The sequence below is a fragment of the Pristiophorus japonicus genome, chromosome 21 (genome assembly GCF_044704955.1).
Source record: "Pristiophorus japonicus isolate sPriJap1 chromosome 21, sPriJap1.hap1, whole genome shotgun sequence".
Taxonomy (NCBI): domain Eukaryota; kingdom Metazoa; phylum Chordata; class Chondrichthyes; family Pristiophoridae; genus Pristiophorus; species Pristiophorus japonicus.
Window position 1 is genome coordinate 29,432,474 of NC_091997.1, and position 23,630 is coordinate 29,456,103.

General features: G+C 46.0%; 1 protein-coding gene across 2 annotated transcripts in view; it reads left to right on the plus strand.

Annotated features, from left to right (window-relative positions):
- cwc25 (CWC25 spliceosome associated protein homolog) overlaps nt 1-23,450 on the plus strand; it is a 24,640-nt gene extending 1,190 nt beyond the window's left edge. Inside the window, exons 2-10 of one of the 2 annotated variants that reach the window (XM_070864525.1) lie at nt 3,719-3,891; nt 5,769-6,005; nt 8,045-8,114; nt 11,941-12,041; nt 13,964-14,033; nt 15,385-15,605; nt 16,863-16,949; nt 17,313-17,474; nt 20,579-23,450. In XM_070864525.1, coding sequence (XP_070720626.1) covers nt 3,719-3,891; nt 5,769-6,005; nt 8,045-8,114; nt 11,941-12,041; nt 13,964-14,033; nt 15,385-15,605; nt 16,863-16,949; nt 17,313-17,474; nt 20,579-20,693 — 1,236 coding nt within the window. In that variant the 3' untranslated portion in view covers nt 20,694-23,450. The remainder of the gene's footprint in view (nt 1-3,718; nt 3,892-5,768; nt 6,006-8,044; nt 8,115-11,940; nt 12,042-13,963; nt 14,034-15,384; nt 15,606-16,862; nt 16,950-17,312; nt 17,475-20,578) is intronic. The other variant, XM_070864526.1, reaches the window with a different exon arrangement.
- The last annotated feature ends 180 nt before the right edge of the window (nt 23,451-23,630 follow it).

Sequence of the window (23,630 nt, forward strand, 5' to 3'; positions counted from 1 at the left end):
AGCGGGGGAAAGAGAGAGAGAGAGAGCGGGGGAAAGAGAGAGAGAGAGCGGGGGAAAGAGAGAGAGAGAGCGGGGGAAAGAGAGAGAGAGAGCGGGGGAAAGAGAGAGAGAGAGCGGGGGAAAGAGAGAGAGAGAGCGGGGGAAAGAGAGAGAGAGAGCGGGGGAAAGAGAGAGAGAGCGGGGGAAAGAGAGAGAGAGAGCGGGGGAAAGAGAGAGAGAGAGAGAGCGGGGGAAAGAGAGAGAGAGAGAGCGGGGGAAAGAGAGAGAGAGAGAGCGGGGGAAAGAGAGAGAGAGAGCGGGGGAAAGAGAGAGAGAGAGCGGGGAAAGAGAGAGAGAGAGCGGGGGAAAGAGAGAGAGAGAGAGCGGGGGAAAGAGAGAGAGAGAGCGGGGGAAAGAGAGAGAGAGAGCGGGGGAAAGAGAGAGAGAGAGAGCGGGGGAAAGAGAGAGAGAGAGAGAGAGGGGGGGAGAAAGAGAGAGAGAGTGGGAGAAAGAGAGAGAGAGAGAGAGAGAGAGTGGGAGAAAGAGAGAGAGAGAGAGAGAGAGTGGGAGAAAGAGAGAGAGAGAGAGAGAGTGGGAGAAAGAGAGAGAGAGAGAGAGAGTGGGGGAAAGAGAGAGAGAGAGTGGGGGAGAGAGAGAGTGGGGGAAAGAGAGAGAAAGAGAGAGAGAGAGAGGGGGGGAAAGAGAGAGAATGGGAGAGAGAGGGGGGAAGAGAGATTGAGAGAAGGGAGGAAGAAAGGAGAGGAAGAGTGAGAGAGGGGGTGACAGAAGGCGGAGAGAGAGAGAGAGAAGGAAGGCAGAGAGAGGGGAAAGTGACAGAGAAGGGGAAGGGGGGGAGAGAGAGGAAAGCGTGAGGGGGAATGAGGGAGAGATGGGGAGGAGAGGGACCTGATCAGTAAGAGTGGGACAAAGATCATCTTAGCAGTGACAGTCAAAATGAACGATTCTTTTGGATTGTCTTTTAGTATCATATCCTCGGGGATAATGACCGGGAGTGGAAGCCAGAGCAGATTTTACACTTGTAACTCTGGGCCACTCTGAGGCCAGTTGTTGCCCCTCTGCCCACCAATGCCCTCCCGCTGAGATCAGGTAACGGCACAACTTGGGAATGAAGCCAAGACCCTCCTGGTCTGTGTGTTGGATCTACTCACTGTGTTTGCACGCTGAGTTATCAGGAGAATATCCATGATGCTTAATATTTGTGAGTGGTGCTGTGTCCTGCGTCGCCTTCAGTGCTGGTGTGCGATTCAGTCACTGACCTGCCTGTTGGATAACTGTCTTGTCTCGTGGATACACAAAGTGTGTATTACACGTATCTGCATTCTCCAGATGGAGATTATAGAGTGAAAATAAAGATCACACTTGCACTCACGTAGTGATCGAGTGATAACACAAGGCGATTTCCACTGGACCTTTTTATGTGCAAGGGGTGAAAGACTGCCCGAATCATCTTTAAATTAAATTACATTTTAGTTGAAAGCCCTTTAATAGTATTAGAGGATGTTATGAGCAGGCTCAATATGTCATTAGGAATTCATTAAATTTAATAAAAGAAAGAAAGACTTCCATTTATATAGCGCCTTTTATGACCACCGGACGTCTCAAAAAGTGCTTTAAAACCAAAGAAGTACTTTTGGAGTGTAGTCACTGTTGTAATGTGGGAAACGCGGCAGCCAATTTGTGCACAGCAAGCTCCCACAAACATCAATGTGATGATGACCAGATAATTTGTTTTTGTTATATTGATTGAGGGATAAATATTGGCCAGGACACCAGGGTTAACTCCCCTACTCCTCTTCGAAATAGCGCCGTGGGATCTTTTACGTTCACCTGAGAGAGCAGACGGGGCCTCGGTTTAACGTCTCATCCGAAAGATGCATACTCCCTCAGCATTGCACTGGAGTGTCAGCCTAGATTTATGTGCTCAAGTCCGAGGAGTGGGACTTGAACCCACAACCTTCTGACTCAGAGGTGAGGGTGCTACCCACTGAGCCACGGCTGACACCATAATGGTCACCATATCAATTTTCCATGCACTCCAGGCTAATTTTAAGTATTGAGTTCAGTTACAAGCGCTCTGCTTGTCTTTGAGTCAGAAGGCTGTGGGTTATTATCTAAGCACGTTATCTGGATTCTCACTTCAGTGTTACACTGAGGGAGTCTTGTATTGTCACCGATGCCATCTTTGAGACCGAGGTCGTGTGCAGCTGTTTGGGTGGACAACATAAAGAATCCCATGTGGCTCAGTGGGCAGCACCCTTGCCTCTCAGTCAGAAGGTTGTGGGTTCAAGTCCCACTCCAGAGACTTGAGCACAAAAATCTGGGCTGATACTCCAGTGCAGTGCTGAGAGAGTAGTGCAACTTTCAGATGAGACGTTAAATCGAGGCCCCCGTCTGCTCTCTCGGGTGGACGTAAAAGATCGCAGAGCAGGGGAGTTATCCTGGCCAATATTTATCCCTCAACCAACATCAGTAAAACAGATTATCTGGTCATTATTACTTTGCTGTTTGTGGGAGCTTGCTGTGCGCAAATTAGCTACCATGTTTCCCACATTACAACGGTGACTACATTTCAAAAACAAACTGGCTGCAAAGCGATTTGGGACGTCCGGTGGTTGTGAAAGGTGCTAGAAAATGCAAGTCTTTCTTTTCATGGAACATAGGAACAGGAGGGGGCCATTCAGCCCCTCGAGCCTGTTCCGCCATTTGTTTTGATCGTGACCTGTATCTCAACCATGTTTACTTGCCTTTGCTCCATATCCCTTGATACGCTGGTGACTTGGCCAGCATTTATCCCTCAACCAACACTGTCAAAAAAAGCCCCCAAATCACTGGTCACTGATCTTGTTGCTGTTGGTGGCACCTTGTGTACATTGACTGTAAGCAGTGAAAATGCCAATTTGTGAGCAGATTTGAACAATAGCAAATCACTTGCGTTGGGCACTGTTGCTTTCCTGGGGCGATACCGTGCAATGTGGATGAAGAAAGTGATATTACAGCAAAAATATTTGCCCATAATAAAAAAAAATCTAGTTTTTAAATAAAAGCCAGAATTTGTTTAAGTAAAATGAGTTCTTGTCCCAGTTAAACATTTTTATTTATGTGAAAAAAACGTTCTACCCTACGTAAACTTGAGGTCATCTAAAACTCGGCAGCCCGCGTCCTAACTTGCACCAAGTCCCGCTCACCCATCACCCCCTGTGCTCACTGACCTACATTGGCTCCCGGTTAAGCAATGCCTCGATTTCAAAATTCTCATCCTTGTTTACAAATCCCTCCATGGCCTTGCCCCTCCCTATCTCTGTAATCTCCTCTAGCCTCAAACCACCCCCCCCCCCCCGGAGATGTCTGCGCTCCTCTAATTCTGCCCTCTTGAACATCTCTGATTATAATCGCTCAACCATTGGTGGTCTTGCCTTCAGTTGCGTAGGCTCCAAGCTCTAGAATTCCCTATCTAAACCTCTCCACCTCTCTACCTCTCTTTCCTCCTTCAAGACGCTCCTGAAAACCTACCTCTTTGAGCAAGCTTTTGGTCATCTGCCCTAATTTATTCTTGTGTGGCTTTGTGTCAAATTTATTTGTTTTGTCTTATAACACTCCTGTGAAGCGCCTTGGGACGTTTTACTACGTTAAAGGCGCTATATAAATACAAGTTGTTGTTGAAATCTTTTGGATGCGTAAAATGAAACTGAGTGACATTTCTTACGCTTCCCGCTTTCAGAATCTGAAGAAAAGCTGGCACCCGCAGACTTTGAAAAATGTCGAACGTGTGTGGAAAGCAGAACAGAAGCATGAAGCGGAAAAGAAAAAGATTGAGGAGCTCCAACGGGAGCTCCGCGAGGAGCGAGCCCGTGAGGAGATGCAGCGCTTTGCGGAGGACAGTGGCGCTCTGAAGTAAGTCGGTCGAGTTGTGGATGTGAGCTGTGTGTCCTGCAGTGTTGTGTACAGTTTTGGTCTCCTTACCTAAGGAAGGATATACTTGCCATCTTCTTCTTCTTAGGCAGTCCCTTGGAGTTGAGGATGATTTGATTCCACACTACGAGTTCTCAGGTGACTGATGAGCCTGATGTTCCAGGTCCCGAACTTCATTTTAAAGGCTGGAAGATGCCTGTGCATGAATTCTTTCAACGTGGGGTGGCCGTTGCACACCAGCTACCACCTGGGCTTGACGGAGCAAGGTCTTGTTCCAACGGCAAGGATTATCCAAGACGATTGGAGACAAGGCTATGCTGCATGGGATACTTGCCATCAAGGGAGGGCAAAGAAGGTTCACCAGACTGATCCCTGGGCTGGGGCGATTATTCTATGAGGAGAGATTGAATAGACTAGGCCTATATTGTCTAGAGTTTAGAAGAATGAGAGGTGATCTCATTGAAACATACAAAATTCTTACAGGGCATGACAGGGTAGATACCGGGAGGATATTTTCTCTGGCTGGGGAGTCTAGAACCAGGGGTCACAGTCTCAGAATAAGGGGTAGGCCATTTAGGACTGAGATGAGGAGAAATGTCTTCACTCAGAGTGTGGTGAATCTTTGGAATTCTCTGCCCCAGAGAGCTGTGGAGGCTCAGTCTTTGAGTATATTCAGGATGGAAATCGATAGATTTTTGAATATTAAGGGAATCAAGGTATATAGGGACAGTAGAGTTGAGGTAGAAGATCAGCCATGATCTCATTGAATGGCAGAGCAGGCTCGAGGGGCCGGTTTACTAGAATGGCACCAGGGATGAGGGACTTCAGTTACGTGGAGAGACTGGAGAAGTGGGAGCTGTTCTCCGGGCAGAGATGGTTAAGGGGAGATTTAATGGAGGTGATCAAATCATGAAGGGTTTTGATAAGAGTGCAGCGAAGGTTCACCAGACTGATTCCCGGGATGGCGGGACTGACATATCAAGAAAGACTGGATCAACTGGGCTTGTATTCACTGGAGTTCAGAAGAATGAGAGGGGATCTCATAGAAACGTTTAAAATTCTGACGGGTTTAGACAGGTTAGATGCAGGAAGAATGTTCCCAATGTTGGGGAAGTCCAGAACCAGGGGTTACAGTCTAAGGATAAGGGGTAAGCCATTTAGGACCGAGATGAGGAGAAACTTCTTCACCCAGAGAGTGGTGACCCTGTGGAATTCTCTACCACAAAAAGTTGTTGAGGCCAATTCACTAAATATATTCAAAAAGGAGTTGGATGTAGTCCTTATTACTAGGGGGGTCAAGGGGTATGGCGAGAAAGCAGGAATGGGATACTGAAGTTGCATGTTCAGCCATTAACTCATTGAATGGCGGTGCGGGCTCGAAGGGCCGAATGGCCTACTCCTGCACCTATTTTCTATGTTTCTAAATAAGGATAAACTATTTCTGCTGGCAGAAGGGTCGGTAACCAGAGGACACAGATTTAAGGTAATTGGAATGCACTGTCTGAAGCAGACTAAAAATTTTCTAAAGGGAATTGGTTATACACTTGATGCGGTGAAAATTACAGGGCTATGGGGAAAGAGCAGAGGAGTGGGACTAATTGGATAGCTCTTTCAAAGAGCCGACACAGGCACGATGGGCCGAATTACATCATTCTGTGCTGTAAGATTCTATGATTTTATGACATTCTTGCGTGACATTTACTGGACTCTTGGATTGAAGTGATTTGTGTTGACTGCATGATAGAGTGGAACATTCTCTGTACATATAGAAAGCACCTTGAGAGTCCTAGAAGTAGCGTGGCTTCCTCCTGAATGCTTTTGTGTTGCAACACTAATGTAAGGTTGACTTTTGCTGGCAGGAAGAAGTCTGATAGGCTGGATTGGATGTACCAAGGCCCCTGCAGTATGGTGAACAAGGAGGAATACTTGTTGGGTCGACCCATCGACAAGTATGCGACAGACAAGATGGTAGATGAGGAGGCTGGGCCTTCTTCGGACACTGGTTTGCTGCCCGGCTCCATCTTTTCAGCAACCGGGGCGAACTCTGCATTGGATATGGCTTCCAAAATACGGGAAGATCCACTGTTTATGATCAGGTAGGGAAACTTTTTCATTCTACTCGAATCACATCAATTCAAACTTGGAGGTAAAAGTTAAGGTGCCTGGTGTGGAACTGAGCCATACAGACAGAAAGAAAGAAAGACTTGCATTTATGTAGTACCTTTCACGACCTCAGGACGTCCCAAAGCACTTTACAGCCAGTGAAGTATTTCTGAAGTGTAGTCACTGTTGTAATGTAGGAAACGCGGCAGGCAATTTGTGCACAGCGAGCTCCCACAAGCAGCAATATGATGATGACCAGATAATCTGTTTTTTGTAATTGAGGGATAAATATTGGCCAGGACACCGGGGATAACTCCCCTGCTCTTCTTCGAAATAGTGCCATGGGATCATTTACGTCCACCTGAGAGAGCAGACATAAAAGCTAAGGTACCTGGTGTGGAACTGAGCCAAACAGAAAGTCTAACGTCTTATCCAAAAGACAGCACCTCTGACAGTGCACTGGGAGTGTCAGTCTAGATTTTCGTGCTCAAATCTCTGGAGTGGGACTTGAACCCACAACCTTCTGACTTGGAGGTGAGAGTGTTACCCACTGCTGACAGACTGGAAGAGCCTTAGGTTCAATCTGCTTGGTCAGTGCTGGGTTTGTGCTGTGTTAGCTGCCTGCTCCGGCAGTGTGGTGGTTACAATCGACTCCTACGTCAGGAAAGGGGGAAAGTTTCTGATTGTAATTCAGTAACCTCTCGTAGAAAGTGTGCACATGTGGATGTCAGGATTGGGGATTCAGCTGTGATGCTCTCCACAACATCAGCTTGCATTTTGATAGCGCCTTTACGAAGTAAAACATCCCACCGCGCTTCACAGGAATGTTATCAAACAAAATTTGACACTGAGCCACATGAGATATTAGGACAGATGACCAAAAGCTTGGTCAAAGAGATAGTTTTTAAGGAGTGTCTTACATGAGGATCGTGGCGGAGGTGCGGCGAATGTTTATGGCGGAGGAGTGGCGAGAGATTGTGGCGGAGGTGCGGCAAATGAGGGTACAGGGCCCAGAAGAGCCGAGGGCCCAGGGGCAGCACGGGCCAGCCCACACTGCGATATGTGTGTGCACTAGGTCCGTGTAGCAGAGCAGGTCTTCAGTCGTCCTGGTTAACCCTTGCCACTGGACCGAGACCTAGCTCTGTCGAGCCCGTGTGGTGGCTGGTGTGCAACGGTCACCACACGTTAAAAAAAATCCACACACAGGCATCTTCCACTCCTGGAGTTCAGGACTGGAACATCGGGTCCTTCATTGAAACTTCTGCGAACTCATCCCTTTTGGTGTGGAAGCAAGTCATCCTTGTTCGAGGGACCGCCTATGATGATGATGACATGAGGAGAAGGAGGCGGAGAGGTTTGGGGAGGGAGTTCCAGAGCTTAGGGCCCCGGCAGCTGAAGGCACGGCCACCGATGATGGAGCAATTAAAATCAGCGATGCACAAGTGGCCAGAATTGGAGGAGCGCAGAGATCACGGAGGGTTGTGGGGCTGGAGGAGATTACAGAGATGGGTAGGAGCGAGACCATGGAGGGATTTGAAAATAAGGTTGAGAATTTTAAAAGTGACAAACAAATAGCCTGCCTGCAGACACTGTCTGGACTCTCACCTACAAAAAATCACTAGAGCTTGGATTCTGTGCGACTGTATGCCAGTAGGAGTAGCCTTTTGGAGAGTATAGCAAAGCTTGGTGGGAGAAAAGCCATTGATTTCCCGCATGCTGCCCTATGTGAGCAGGATGCATGTTCATGTCTCTTTTGAGTTCTTGATCTCACTTACCAGCGGCTCGGCACTTGCTCATGGAAGGGGAGGGGAAATTGGAGGGCGTGTCATCCATACAAGTCAGTTGCAGAGTCTCCTGAGCAGAGGTTAAGGAGGAGGAGGAGGTTACACTGTCGGCCTCGGAGAATGATGCATGGAATGCAAGAGGACAGGAACTCCCAGTGTAATCACTGGCGTATCTAATCCTCTCGAGCATTTTAACTTCATTAACAGAAAGTGCTTGTTGTATTGATTTTTTTAATTGGTTCTTTCAGGAAACGGGAGGAAGAGAAAAAGAGAGAGGTTTTAACTAATCCAATGAAAATGAAGATGATCCGAGAAATAGTAAGTGGGTCTTCCTGTTTTACTGAGTCTCGAGGCGAGTCCTTGTATCCCTTGCCTCTTCAGAGTTACAGCTAGCCACTCAGTGTCTTTGATTCAATCACCTGTGTAAGAGAAATTATCTTTTAAGATGCTTCTCCCCACAGGTATATAATGAGAAGCCCTGGAGGAATGTGAAACACTTCGTAAGAACGTAAGAAATAGGAGCAGAGTCGGCTATTCGGCCCCTCGAGCCTGCTCTGCCATTCAATGAGATCATGGCTGATCTTCTACCTCAACTCCACTTTCTTGCACTATCCCCATATCCCAGGAACAAATAATAAAAGCAATAATACAGCAACAAAACAACCTCTCTTGTTTTGTTAATAAAACTGGAAATTTGAAACAAAAGCAGAAAATGCTGGATACACACAGCAGATCAGTCCGCATTCCTGGAGAGAACAAGCAAATTAGCATTTCTGACTACTAAACACCTGCCTTTTTCCTGTTTGTGCCATCATACCTCGTATTGAAATATGGCAGCAACTCCTGTTTTAATTTCAGATCTGATGTACAAGCTTTCAATCCATCTTCTCTTCTCTACCTTGGGTTGCCTCCCGGTGCCTGAGCTGTACACATTCTCTGTTTCTTTCATGTCTTTAATGTCTTTGATTTATGCAAAGATCATATCAGCCATCTAAAAAGCTCCTGTTTTCTTTCGAATTACGAACATACGAACAATGACGGGCAGGTAAAGATCATCTGGCCCATCGAGCCTGTACCACACAATTGCGATACCTTGTGTATCACAATATATACACTCCACCCCGCCCGAAACCATGTAATCTCCTGGGAGAGGCAAAGAAAGCAGATAAACAACCCAGGCCAATTTGGGAAAAAGAATCTGGGAAATTCCTCTCCGACCCATCGAGGCGATTACAGGTCATTGCATGACACTTCCTTGCGTGTTTTATTTTGCGTGCCTCCCTCTTTGTTCTGATTCTATTAGAGTGCTTCTGATGAGAGGCTGCCATCTGAAACACTAAACACATGATTTTTTCAGTTTTACTCGAGCTGATTATAACCCAGATATAAACAAATACAGTCGTTAAGCGGCGAATGTGACTCGAACTTGAGGATGATCCGTCCTCGTAGCAGACGGAGAAACTTGCTTCATCAGCGTTCCCTAGAGTCTCCTCTTCAGGACTGCCGATCCTGGGTTGTGCACCTTCTCCAGGCTGCACACAATCTTGTACCTCTGCTCTTCCGATCACAAAATCTTTTAGACTGATTGTTCAAAGCCCTTTCACCTCTTCCCAAGTCCAATTGTCTTCCCCAACCTGCTCACATGGAGCTGACTACAGATCATACAATCACAGAAGTTTACAGCACGGAAGGAGGCCATTTCAGCCCATCGTGTCCGCACCGGCCAACAAAGAGCTATCCAGCCTAATCCCACTTTCCAGCTCTTGGTCTGTAGCCCTGTAGGTTACGGCACTTCAAGTACACATCCAAGTGCTTTTTAAATGTGGTGAGGGTTTCTGCCTCTACCACCCTTTTCAGGCAGTGAGTTCCAGACCCCCACCACCCTCTGGGTGAATAAATCTCCCCTCAAATCCCCTCTAAACCTCCTACCAATTACTTTAAATCTATGCCCCATGGTTGTTGACCCCTCTGCTAAGGGAAATAGGTCCTTCCTATTGTCTCAGCACAGCTTTGACTAATATGCGGAGTCTGCAGCTGTATCCCGATGAGGTTTACGGTTATCATGGTTCATTCTATTTCTGCAGTCTCAGCAAGGTCTTCTGTGAGCATCTGAGGGGAGGCCGGCAGGACCTGATGGCCTTTCCACTGAAGAAATCTGTACATTTACATCGGATATACGGCACAGAAACAGGCCATTCGGCCCAACCAGTCCATGCCCGAGTTTATGCTCCACTCGAGCCTCCTCCTGTCTTTCCTCATCTCACTCTATCAGCATAACCCTTTATTCCCTTCTCCCCCATATGCTTGTCTAGCCTCCCCTTAAATGCATCGATACTATTCTCCTCAACCACTCCCTGTGGTAGCAAGTTCCACATTCTCGCCACTTTTTGGCTGAAGAAGTTTCTCCTGAATTCCCTATTGGATTTCTTGGTGACTGTCTTATATTGATGGCCTCTAGTTATGCTCTTCCCCACAAGTGGAAACACTATCTCTGTTTCCACACTATCAAAACTTCATAATTTTAAAGACCTCTATTAGATCACCCCTCAGCCTTCTCTTTTCAAGAGGAAAGACACCCAGCCTGTTCATCCTTTCCTGATAGGTGTACCCTCGCATTTCTGGTATCATCCTTGTAAATCTTTTTTTGCACCCTCTCCAGTGCGTCTATATCCTTTTTATAACATGGCCACCAGAAGTGTATGCAGTACTCCAAGTGTGGTCTAGCCAAGTTTCAATACAAGTTTAGCATAACTTCACAACTTTTCAATTCTATCCCTCTAGAAATAAGCCCTCGTGCCTGTTTTTTTTTTTATGGCCTTGTTAACCTGTGTTGCTACTTTTAGTGATTTGTGTATTTGTACTCCGAGATCCTATTGCTCTTCTAAATCCGTATTCATTTCTCTGCTGGTCTAGATTTTAATTCCTGATTCCTTCACCTGTTCAAAGCAGAGATTGTACGTGAGCACTTTAAGGAGCACCCTTAAATAAATTGGGCCAATCCGTTTCTCAATTTGCAAGAGGCAAGAGACAAAAAGAATAGCCGAGAATGTTGCAAATCAAAATTGCAGGAAATACATAGCAGGTCCCTGAGCATCTGAAAGTAAAAGGCTGATTGAAATTTCAGGAAGGACCTTTTTTATCAGATCTCTGGTCTGATCAAGGGCCCCAGCTGAAACACCAACTTCTCTTGGTGATGGATCTGCTGTGCATTCTCTGATTTTTAATTTTAAAATTGTAATTGAGTGTTTTGAATGAACGTAAGCATGCCAGAAAATGGGAAAAATCAGGAGTGGTTATCCTCACTAGATTTCCAAAACCTCAACTTATTTACGTTCACATTTTGTGCCGTAAGCAGTGAAAAGTGAGCTCTTCTATTGAGAACAATTCTATGAAGAACTGCAAGATAAGACAATTTACTGCATTTTATTTTAACATTTCCGTGTTCCAGCTTTCATTTTGTTCACTCCTCCCCTGCTAGAGGTTCTGACCTGTACAGAGCTGTGCTTCCAGCTGGCCTCCTGCATCTTCCACAAGTGCCGTTCCTCGCATTTGGACCTAGACGGGGAAAGTGGGTGGGTTTTTCAGTCGGACAGAGCCGAACCGGATCCTCTCCTCACCCTACACCCATGTATCCGGTCCGCCGAACAGGAGGGGGAATCACAGCTGAGATCAGCGAACTCCAGGCATTGAATCTGGGACATTTCTGGTCCGTATGGCCAAGTTCCATCTGAGGCTGAGCAATCGGGGCAATTTCCTATTGTTCTTAAATATAACATTCAAAAAATATGCTGCTCTATTTTCTTTTCCATTTTATTTAGTAAATCTATTGACGGGGGAGCCTTTCCAATCCGTATTTAGAATACGGTAAAGAGCTGTTTTCACACACACCCTATACAAGAAGTATAACCACCTAATGCTCAAATAAATCTACAAGCTTGAACTTTGAGCACAGAAGGAGCCCATCGTACCTGTGCCGGCTCTTTGAAGGCACTAATCAATTAGTCCCTCGCCCCCTGCTCTTTCCTCCTAGTCCTGCAAATGCTCTCTTGCCATTTTATTTTGTTTTGAGCCTCTTGACCTTATTGCAGAAATTTGTTCTACTGAAACGGAAATAAGTCGACAACTGATCTTTTTCTTTTAAAAGCTGCAAAAGAACCTGGATAAAAGGGAAAGGAAGAAAAAGAAGGACAAGAAGAAGCACAAGAAACATCGGCGCTCCAGTGGCCATGAGCAGCACAAAGCAAAGTACAGTATCAATGGGCCCAAGTTTCAACTGTTGGGTTAGAACGGCGCACCTCCGAGAGATGCGGCGAGTTTGTAGAATTAAAAGTGCGCCTAAAACGTACCTCGGTATTCTGGATGGTCTGGAGGCCTCCATTCCACTCGGCGCGCGGTGCAGCAGATCCAGTGAGGGGCGGAGCTACAACCCTGCACCGAAAAGACAGCCGGCAGCTGCGCGCATGCGTGCAGTGGAGAGTCTACAGGCGTGCGCAGTAGCTCCTGGCCCTCCCAGCGCGTCCTGTCTCTGGGCGACCCTATCCCTGGCCGAAGGGACGACGCGATGTTCGCCGTCCTTAGCCCAGGCCGAGTGACCTGCCACACAGGCCAGCCGCTGCCTTCCCACACATCTGACTACTTGAAAATGTAATCAGGCAGGCAGGGCTGCGTGTGCTGCTGGAGGGCTCCCGGTACTCCCGAACGGATAGGTGCTGCAGTAGGTGAGGTAGGAACTTTAAATTTTTTATTTATTGATTTATTGATTGATTTATCATTTATTATTGATGGTTCTTTATTTTTAAAAGTGAAGGTGTTTAGTGCTCTCTCCTCTTTTCCCCCCCCCCCCCCGCCATCTCTGGCTAGCTGCGCTGATTTCTTAACTCTACTCAAGGTTTTTTCTGAGCGTACAAAAGTGGACACTCCGTTCTAAGTTAGTTTGGAGTAACTTTTCGCAGTCTAAACTTGGCAAAACAGGCATAAGTGGCTGGACACGCCCCCTTTTGGAAAAAAAACTGAACCAAAACGAAACTAAACTAACTCACTGAAACTGGAGCAAACTAAATGTAAAGAATTGCAGTTTGTAGGATACTCCAAAAAAAACTAGTTGCTCCAAAAAAATAGGAGCAAATCCGGTCGAAACTTGGGCCCTTAGTAAATAAGTGACTGTATTGGCCTCAAACTGAGTTAAAGGATTATCATGCATTCCATCATTGTAATCGCTTAGCCCTCGACAACTTGCACAGTGTCAGCTGTGGCTCAGTCGGTAGTATTCTAGCGCCTTGAGAAACTCGAGCACAAAAATCTAGGCTCACACTGCAATGTAGTACCGAGGGAGTGCTGCATTGTCTGAGGTGCCATCTTTCGAATGAGACGTAAAAGATCCCATGGCAATATTTTGAAAAAGAGCAGGGGAGTTCTTCCCAGTGTCCTGGCCAATATTTATCCCTCAGTTACCATCGCTAAAAAAACCCAGATTATCTGGTCATTATCACATTGCTGTTTGTGAGGCTTTCGCGTTTCCTACATTACAACAGTGATTACACTTCAAAAGTACTTCATTGGCTGTAAAGTTTCAGGTCAAAACTGTTACCTCTGTATCTCTCTCCACAGATGCTGCCTGACCTGCTGAATATTTCTTAGTATTTTCTGTTTATCTAGTTTTCCTAAATGACTGCATGTCGATTTTTGAACAGTCACATGGACTTTTATTTCTTAGCCTTTTTTTTTGCTTTCTCTCCCTATCTTCCCTGAAAGCTCTGCTTTCTTGCTGGAGTCCAGTCCCACAGGTATCAGTTTCCCAACCCCTCGCAGCTACTTCACCCAGTATTGCTGCACGAGTCTCAACAGTCGATGTCGGCTGGCTGGCCAACCATGAGGGGCATCACTGCCGAGCCAAATTGTAGATGTTGCTGCATTTTGCCATTTATGCCCCATGCCATTGATAGCTGGCGCTGTGGGGCACACAATGACCTGAATGAAGGAAGTAACCGGCAGACACGATGGGCCAAATGGCCTCTTTCTGGGCCGTACATTTCTATAATTCTATGACAGAGAGACTCCTTTTTACCAGAAGGCTTAAGTTTGGGCAAGTTTACATTGAAATGCTTAAAAAATTGCATGTCTTTTCTATAAAAAAGGTCAGCATTTGCTTTTTTAAAATTGTATTGCAGAAGGCATGAAAAAGATACAAGTCCATCATCCGCGTGCGTTCAAAAGAAAATACCTGGGTACGGTTTAAAGGTTTGTCTTCATAGATCTTGGCTGTTCTAAGACTGTTCGACTTTTCTTTTTTCTTGAGTGCGCCGAGAATTCAGGAACTTACTATTGAAATGGAAAGCCGCAAGTCACACGTAATGATTTGTCATCTTTCTATTGTTGCTTCTAACTGAGCTTCCTAATCACAGCCACTTTAAATTTTAAGAATGGATCGCTTATTAAAACTGCAGTGCTGAACATTAAATGTAACTGTGTGTATCCATATTTTATTATAACTCTTTCCTATCACACAATAGATGTGTTGGGTGGCACATTAAACCCCTGCGGAGAAACAATATAAAGTATCATGCTACTGGCTCAAATACGCAACTTACCCATTGCGATTCACTGAAGTAATAGATCAGCAAAGATCCCCCAGAGAAGCAACCGATTCAAGAGCTGCGATCACATCAGTCAGTTTGCTTTTCCAATGCGGTTCCATCTACCATTTTAATTTCTGCCCAGCTGACTCTGGAGCTGTATAAATAATATTTGTAGTTGAACACCGTACATTTTTCTTGGGCAGAATGGTACTGAAAAGAGTAACAAAACAATATTTTGATTGCTTTTGGTTTGTGCTGGGTTTACAACTCCAGTAAGAGGGTAGTAATTATGGAAGTAAGAGATATCTCTAATTGTACAGGTACTGGAATAAGGAAAGCACGCCCTTTTAATCTTCAGTTTGGAATCAAGATTTGGTGAAAGCATTGGAGGCGTTACAGCAGTTGTGATTGTTGATTTTATCAGAATAGTACAGCATAGAAGGGGGCCATTCGGCTCATCAAGTCCATACCGGCTCTTTCGAACAGCAATCTATTTAATCCCACTCCCAATGCCTCTTTGTCCATATCCCGGCAATTCTTTCTACTTCAAATATTTATCCAATTCCCTTTTGAAGGCTATTATTGAATCTGTATCCACCACTCCATCAGGCAGTGCATTCCAAATCCTTACCACTCACTGCGCAAAGAGGTTTTTCCTCATGTCGCCTCTGGTTCTTTTGCCAATCGTCTTAAATCTGTGCCCTCTGGTTATCAGCCCTTCAACCATTGGAAAACGTTTCTCTTTATTTACTCTATCTAAACCCTTCGTGATTTTAAACACAGGGAAACACTTCTCTTCTTACTGATTTATATTTTGCTCAGCACTTTTCGGAGGGCTGGTTGATGGAAAGCACTAACCTCTGATTTACAAGGTTACATCCTCAACCCTGTCTCAATTTAGTGACCACGTTTAAGAACCAATTTTCTCCTTGCGTATTATTGATTTTTTTTTTTTACATGTTGGGCTGGTTGCTTCTTCCCCTTCAGTAATCCCCATCCCGTTTGCCGTGCAGGTGAAAGACTCGCACAGGATTAAAGAGCGACACAGTTCCCCATCCTCTGACCAAGCTAAAGCACCTCATAAACACAGAGCCAGATCGCGGTCACAGTCAGGAAGCCGCACCCGGTCAGTCCCACACCAGTCACACACGGAGACCAGACGCGAAGATTCACGGGATAGAAGATCCAGATCGCCACCTCGATCACCCCCAAGGCACTCGAAGGCGCATTCGCAGTGGGTACATTTTTTATTTCACCCGCTTTGTTTTTTTTCTTTCAAAGATTTCTCCTGCCCTTTTCTCCTCTTTTTCTAAAGAGGCTGACTCGTGCGGGGTTATGGTTTCAAGGGCAGCTTGCCTCAAATGCCATTGTTCCAAGTATAAGGCCAGACAGCGAGTGCTGGCAGACTATTCAACCGTCGAAGGCATCGAGGCGGAACCGGAAGCTGCACTGGCCTTCTGCCCACGCATGCACCGTTCCCATCACTGGATGGTAATCGGGAACCAGTTTCTGACCTAGCCCAGGGCTGCTGAGGCGAATTGCAGTGCGCCGGCTGCTGCCCATGGGAACTCAACACAGTACGGAATTCAAGCTGGCATTTTCTTTCTCTATAAAAGAAAAGAAAGTCTTAAGAACATAAGAATTAGGAGCAGGAGTAGACCATTTGGCCCCTCGAGCATGCTCCGCCATTCAATAAGATCATGGCTGATCTTCTATCTCAACTCCACTTTCCTGCACTGTCCCCATATCCCTTGACTCCCTTAATATGATTGCCGTCTTGTGAGCCTCCACAGCCCTCTGGGGTAGAGAATTTTAAAGATTCACCACCCTCTGAGTGAAGACATTTCTCCTCCTCTCAGTTCTAAATGTTCGACCCCTTATTCTGAGACTGTGACCCCCGGTTCTAGACTCCCTAGCCAGGGGGAAACATCCTCCCTGCATTTACCCTGTCAAGCCCTGTAAGAACTTGCATTTCTATAGGGCCTTTCACACACTCTCGGCACCCCAAAGCACTTTTAGCCAGTGAAGTACTTTTGAAGTGTAGTCACTGTTGTAATGTAGGAAACGCAGCAGCCAATTTACACAAAGCAAGGTTCCCACAAACAGCAATGTGATGATGACCAGGAATCATGTTTTTAGATATTGGTTGAGGGATAAATATTGGCCAGAGGAGCTCCCCTGCACTTCTTTGAAATAGCGTCATGGGATATTTTACATCCACCTGAGCGGACAGACTGGGCTTCGGTTTAACATTTCAACCGAAGGACAGCACCTCCGACAGTGTAGCACTCCCTCAATACTGCACAAGTACCAGCCTAGATTTTGTACCTAAGTCCTTGGAATTCGACTTGAACCCACAGCCTTCTGCTTTAGAGGCGAGAGAATGCTACTCACCGGGCCATAGCTAACACTGTGCACAATACTGTCCAAGAGAGTGAGATTTGTGAGGGGCTGCTAAAGACTATTCCTAATGAGATTTTCTTTTTTGAAGGTACTCTGACAAGGGAAATGGCCAAGCACATAACTCATCGCCACTGAGAGGAGGGTACCCAACGAGGCCTCGTTCCCATCAGTCAAGGTATTGAAACTGGTGTTTCATAGAAATGGGTAGGGGATTTAACTTTAAAATAATTTCTCAGAGGTTCATCAATAAAAAGATTATTCATCACTGGTTCTGGAGCATTTGAAATGGAGACAAAGGAGTAGTAAAAAGATAAACGGTATAACTTGACATTTCATTGATCTTGCAGGCATAACTTCGAGAGGAAAGCAATAAAATTAAACTGTTGCGGTAAGCTGTTAATTAACAGCAAATACCAGACTGCTAAAGCAGCAACAGGTGTAATGGATACACGTTGACACAAGCCCGAAGCCAAGTGCGAAAAAGATATTGGCCCGGAATTTGTGGTGGGTAATGACGGCCTGTACTTTGATTTTACAGCAAACTTTCAGCCGACGAACTGGAACGCAGACGAGTAGAGATGATGGAGAATGCCAAGTGGAACGACAAAACTCGACAAACCCACATCAGACGGTACAAAGAGGAGGAAGAAATGGAGCGAGAGCTGGAGCGAAAGGATACTGGAGAAGGCAAATTCCTCCAGTAAGTATTCAGTGCATTGTAGCATTGCAATCTGCCCATTTAACTTGTACCTGTAAGCGATTCTTGCCAGCCCCTTGATTTTCACTTTTTGTGGGATTGTGATTGCGTAGAATGTACAGCACAGAAACAGGCCGTTCGGCCCAACTGGTCCATGCCAGTGTTTATGCTCCACACCAGCCACCTCCCACCTTACTTCATCTCAGCCCATCACATCCTTCTATTCCTTTCTCCCTCATGTACTTATCAACCTTCCCCTTAAAGGCGCTCTGCTATTCACCTTAACTACTGATTGTTTTCGATATGCTTGTGCTGTTTGTAATGTCTGCCATCTCAATTTTCTCCCCACGGTCTTCTGAAGCCATGTTGGGACAGGACTCCTTGAGGGCCAGGTGGCCTCTGGTTCATTGGCCAGGTGGTCATTTTTGTAAAAAGTTGGATAGCCAGGTGGTGAAGGATAGAGTACCAGAGCCCAGTTTTTAATTGCAATATTACCGATAAGCGAAAAGTCTTGAGGTCCCCGGTTTTTAAATGGATAAACCATGCATGCGCAGAATTTTGAATGGGCCACGCATCCAAAAAATAAATCGGAGCGAACATTACTTGCCAGCCTTATTCACAGAGACACATTACATACTGTGCACGCCCACGATAAGCTCGAACCCTTCCTCAGCCTACTCCCGTATAGAGAGCAAGAGTGTCTCCAATTAAGTCCCATTGCCCACACACAGTTAACACTCAATTGCTGTACACTTCTGTACAATTTACAATTTTCATGTGGCAGACTCTGCAATCCGAGCTTGATCCACTCTTTGCCCGGTTCCCAACCACACACTTTCCAGCAGGGATCAGGAGAGCGCGAGCAGAAAGGTGAAGCGATTACAAGCAGAAAATGCTGGAAACGCTCAGTAGGTCAGGCAGCATCTGTGGGGAGAGAGAAACCGAGTTAACGTTTCAGGTTGGTGACCCTTCATCAGAACTGGAAAAAGTTAGAGATTTAAAACGTTTATAAGCAAGTACAGAGTCAGTGAAAAACAGGGAAGGGGGTGAGGCGAGGAAAGAACAAAAGGGAAGGTCTGTGATCGGGTGGAGGGCAGGAGAGATTAGCGAGACAAAAGGGAGGATGGTGCAAGGCAAAAGGGGGCGGCAATGTACTTGTCGAAATACTTAGACACAATAGCGGCGGGTGATGTGATAGAGTTTTGGCACAGCAAGCAATGTATTCCAGCACTGAGGGTGGGGGCGCATGGTTACCATGGACCAATGCTGCATGTCTCCCCAGAGACCAACTGAACCCGCATTGTCCAGGTGGTGCTTGGAGGGTAACCTTTTCAACTCGCCTGTCAGCAAGGATTAGGGGTTCTCCAGTCGAACCCGAGAGATTGTCTTTAAATAATCACAACTTGCAAACAGCAATTTGATCCCTGTGTGTGAACACTTGTATCTACTGGGGCACAGATTTAAAGTAATTGGTGGAAGGATCAGATGGGACTTGAGAAATTTCTTCACCCAGAAGGTAGTGAGGGTCAGAAACACACTGCCTGAAACGGTGGTAGAGGCAGAAACCCGCATCGCATTTAAAAAGTACTTGGATGTGCACTTGTAGTGCCGTAACCTACAGGGCTACGGACCTAGAGCTGGAATGTGGGATTGGGTTGGATAGCTCTTTTTCAGTCAGTACAGACACGATGGGCCGAATGGCCTCCTTCAGTGCTGTAAATTTCTATGATTACCCTGTAAGTATTCCATAAAGCTGTACAGTGACTTCACAGATTTGCTAAAGGAAAATGTTTTTTTTTTTGCATAGAAACATAGGCCCCAAGTTTCCATATGATTTGCTCCTGATTTTTAGGAGCAACTGGTGGAGAACGGAGTATCTTAGAAATCGCAATTCTCCACATTTAAGTTTTCTGCAGTTCTAGTCATGTAGAACAGTTTCACTTTGGAACAGAATTTTTTTTTCAAAAGGGGGCATGTCCAGCCACTGACGCCTGATTTGAAAGTTTCCACAGTGAAAACGTACTCCAAACTAACTTAGAATGGAGCAAGGGAAGATTTTTGTAGGCCTGAAAAAACCTTGTCTACACATTAAAAAATCAGGCGCAGGTTACAAATTAGGCGTCCGGAACGAGGTGGGATGGCGGGGGGGGGAAGGGAAGTCATTACATTCTACAATAAATCCTTAGTTTATACTTATACAAATATTATACAAATAATTCCAACCTGAATAAAAATTTATAAGCAAAGAAAAGATTAAATAAACCATGTTCCTAGCTGTGTGAAAGTGCTTCAGGCAGGAAGGCTGCAGGAAGCCTCACAAGTTGAGGCAGCCGTTCCCGACGGCAGCGGGGGGGAGGCAGTGAGGAGGCAGCTGTTCCCGACGGCAGGGCAGGGGGAGGAGGCAGAGAGAAGGCTGCAGGAAGCCTCAGAAGTTGAGGCAGCCATTCCCGATGGCAGGGGGGTGGGGGGGGACGGACCCCCCCCCCTGCCGTCGGTCGGGCCCGTCGGGAAACGGCTGCCTCAACTTCTGAGGCTTCCTGCAGCCTTCTCACTGCTGCAAGAAGCCTCAGTGCTGATCATGGAAGGGCAATGTGGTTTTATTAAAAAATTTTAAAAATTGAACAGCTACAAAGAACTACAAAAATGGCCGAGTGCCAATGTTTCCTTCACACTGCGCGTGCGCGAACGCTCCAATGCACACGCGCAGGGTTGCCGGCACGAAAAAAACTCATTTAAATGGTACCCGCCCCCTCCTACTTACAAAATTGGCGCGAGTGGTAGGCTCCGCCCCCTGGGCGCCGCGCCAAGCTGACATCGAGCTGCAAAGCGCTCGAGAATAGCGCTTTTTTTTCAGGCGACGTTTTCGGCGCGAAAAATGGGCGCCCAGCTTGGAGGGGCGCCTGTTTTGCCGCGTGTGGAAACTTGGGGCGTTGAAAGTAGGTGCAGGAGTAGGCCATTTGGCCCTTCAAGCCTGCACCACCATTCAATATGATCATGGCTGATGGGGGGGGGGGTGGGGTGTGTGGGGGGGGGTATGGTGGGGTAGGGGGTGTGTGTGGGGTGGGGGTTCCAAGAAGAGGAGTTTATTTTTATTATGTTTCTTGCAGCAAAATGAAACTACAAAGCACCGCAACATCTTCACTGGAAGACCGTGTGAAACGCAACATTCACTCCATCCAACGCACGCCGGCAGCCCTGGAGAAGAACTTCATGAGGAAGTGAGCTGGGCCTTACAACACGAACGCGAGTGGGCATCCGATCTGAGGGAAGGGTGGCTCGAACATATGCCTGCTGCCGAGTTTTGCCTTTTTTTGTACCAATACCTAACCAAAAAAAAAGTCAGGACTTAGAATTCACTATTACTCAGGGAAATGGACTTGAATCCATAGAGAATGCCTCATTCAGATTGATCTTTGCCCCTCCCCCGCCAGCTGCCAAATTCCCTACTTGCGATCAGTCACAACCCAAAATGTTTGGTGCAGCTGGTAAAAGCATCAATACATAAAGGAAAAGAGGCCGATAGAATTACCCTACTTGTATCCCTGGAAATTGTCACAGCCACACCTCCCTGTGCTGGCCGTTAAACCTCCTGTGGATTGTCCCGGGTCCGTAGTGGAGTGTTGTTGTTTAGATGTTCACCTAGCCTGTTCCTTTTAAGGTTGCCACTCTTAAACTGCTGAGCTAAATCAGAGGGATGTTGCAACTGCTTGGTAAATTTTCAGCTTGTTACAAAAACAAATTTTTCTTTTCTTTTATAACAAAATGTGACACCTGGAGGGTGACAGACACGCGCTAGACACACGACTGTTATGTAGACTAGTGAATTCCTGTGATGTTACCCACTGTCAGTTGATGAACATGTATATCTGTACAAGATGATGACATGGCTGGGAGAGAGACTTCTGAAACTCACTCCAGGTAGCTGACCATAACCTGCAACTACACCGTGACAGTTGACATAGCAAACTTAAATAGGAAGCATTGACATAGCAATTTTACATTAGGAAATGTTGACCGAAAAGTGTTACTAAGCATCATGACAATGGGAAGTGAGATTTGTGGACCTTGAGGAAGCGTGTGCCCTACGCAGGATGATTAATAATATATAGCTAGATCTAGATCTAAATTGATTTTGTGATTTAAAAAAAAAAAAAATTTAATCTCCTTTTCTCGTCAGCTGTGGCTCAGTGGGCAGCACTCTCGCCTCCGAGTCCGAAGGTTGTGCGTTCATGTCCCACTCCAGGGACTTGAGCACAAAAATCCAGGCTGACACTCCCAATGCAGTGCTGAGGGAGTACTGCATTGTCAGAGGTGTCGTCTTTCGAATGAGATGTTAAATCGAGGCCCCCGTCTGTCCCCTCAGGTGGACGTAAAAGATTCCGTGGCGCTATTTTGAAGATAAGCAGGGGAGTTCTTCCCGGTGTCCTGGACAATATTTATCCCTCAATCAACATCACTAAAAGCAGACTATCTGCCCATTATCACATTGCTATTTGTGGGAGCTTGCTGTGCGCAAATTGGCTGCCGTGTTTCCTACATTACAACAGTGATTACACTTGAAAAGTACTTCATTGGCTGTAAAGCGGTTTGGGATGTCCTGAGGTGGTGAAAGGCGCTATATAATTGCAAGTCTTTTAGAATTAAAGATAGATCTAGATGTACAATTATTTTGTGATTCTTTTTTGCTTATTCTCCTTCCCTCATTATACACCAGTTCGCAAGCTGTAGGTGAATTTCCCTTCCCTGATCTTTCTTGGATTGACTATATTTGTTTCCTGGAATCCCCGACTCCCCTGATAGCATAGGTGAGACTGAGGGATTGCATGTCAAGCTGCCATCATGCATGCCACTCTCCACAAGACTTTAACCCATTACCTGTCACTGGGATTAATTAAGTTATGGACAGTCAGCTGGGCGGAACCTAGCTTGTATTACGATCATGGAAACATCACGGGGCCCCACCCAATATTCTTTTCCCGCAGGTGTACGTACCTTGTCCAAGCTGCCATACCTGGTTGGCTACTTGACCCCAGACCTGATGTCTGCACACCAAACACATTCTGGCAGGAGTCAATACAACAGAAACCAATCTGGCTCATTTCCCCTTCCCGCCTCTTTCTCCAGTCCAGCACTGCGGAGGTTACAAAAACATAAGAAATAGGAGCAGGAATAGGCCAGGCGGCACCTCGAGCCTGCTCTGCCATTCAATGGCTGATCTTGGCCTCAACTCCACTTTCCTGCACTGTCCCCATAACCCTTGACTCTCCTATAGTTCAAGAACCTGCCTATTTCAGCCTTGAATATATTCAACAACGGCCTCCACAGCTCTCTGGGGTAGAGAATTCCAAAGATTCATCCTCTGAGAGAAGAAATTCCTCCTCATCTCCGTCTTAAATGGGCAATCCCTTATTCTCAAACTATGCCCCCTAGTTCTAGATTCCTCCATGAGGCGAAACATCTTCTCTGCATCTATCCTGTCGAGCCCCCTCAGATTTTGTATGTTTCAATAAGATCACCTCTCTTGTATTCCCACCCCCCCCCCACCATCTGCTGCCCTGCCCGAGATCAGCTAGTTCAGTAGAGACCTTGGAATTGTACCTGGCAGCATTCATGTTCTGAATGACGATTACTCCAAGTGGTGTGCGTTCTCACCAAGCCAGCGGGGAGATAACGAAGGCCGAATTTCACTGATCATTGATAGGAGATTCTGCTTCACCAACTTGTATGTAGTGTAAATAATTACCAATTGTATTTGATTACCCGAAGCAGCTCTTGCCACGTATAACACCTTTGCACAAATGAACCTGTAAATAACTGTGTATGGTTAGTGATTAATTTGATAAACTTTTTATTAAGGCTTGTGTATAATGCGAATCATGTGATTTAAAAACCAGAGAAATTTTATTCGCGAAAAAGTTTCTAATTTCATGGTTATTTTGTACATTTCAAAAATTTATTAAAAGCATTTTTAAGCTGGTATTAATTTTTCAATATTATTCAATTGGTCAGTCACAATCAATGTTCTCTCTCATTCTTTTTCCTACGCGGTCCCTTTAACAGGCTGTTCGGGCCCATTCAAATTTTCGTGCATGCGCGGTTTCTTCCATGCAGAAGCGTCCTGCGTGGGACCTTCAGACCGCTGCGTGGCCGCACAACTTA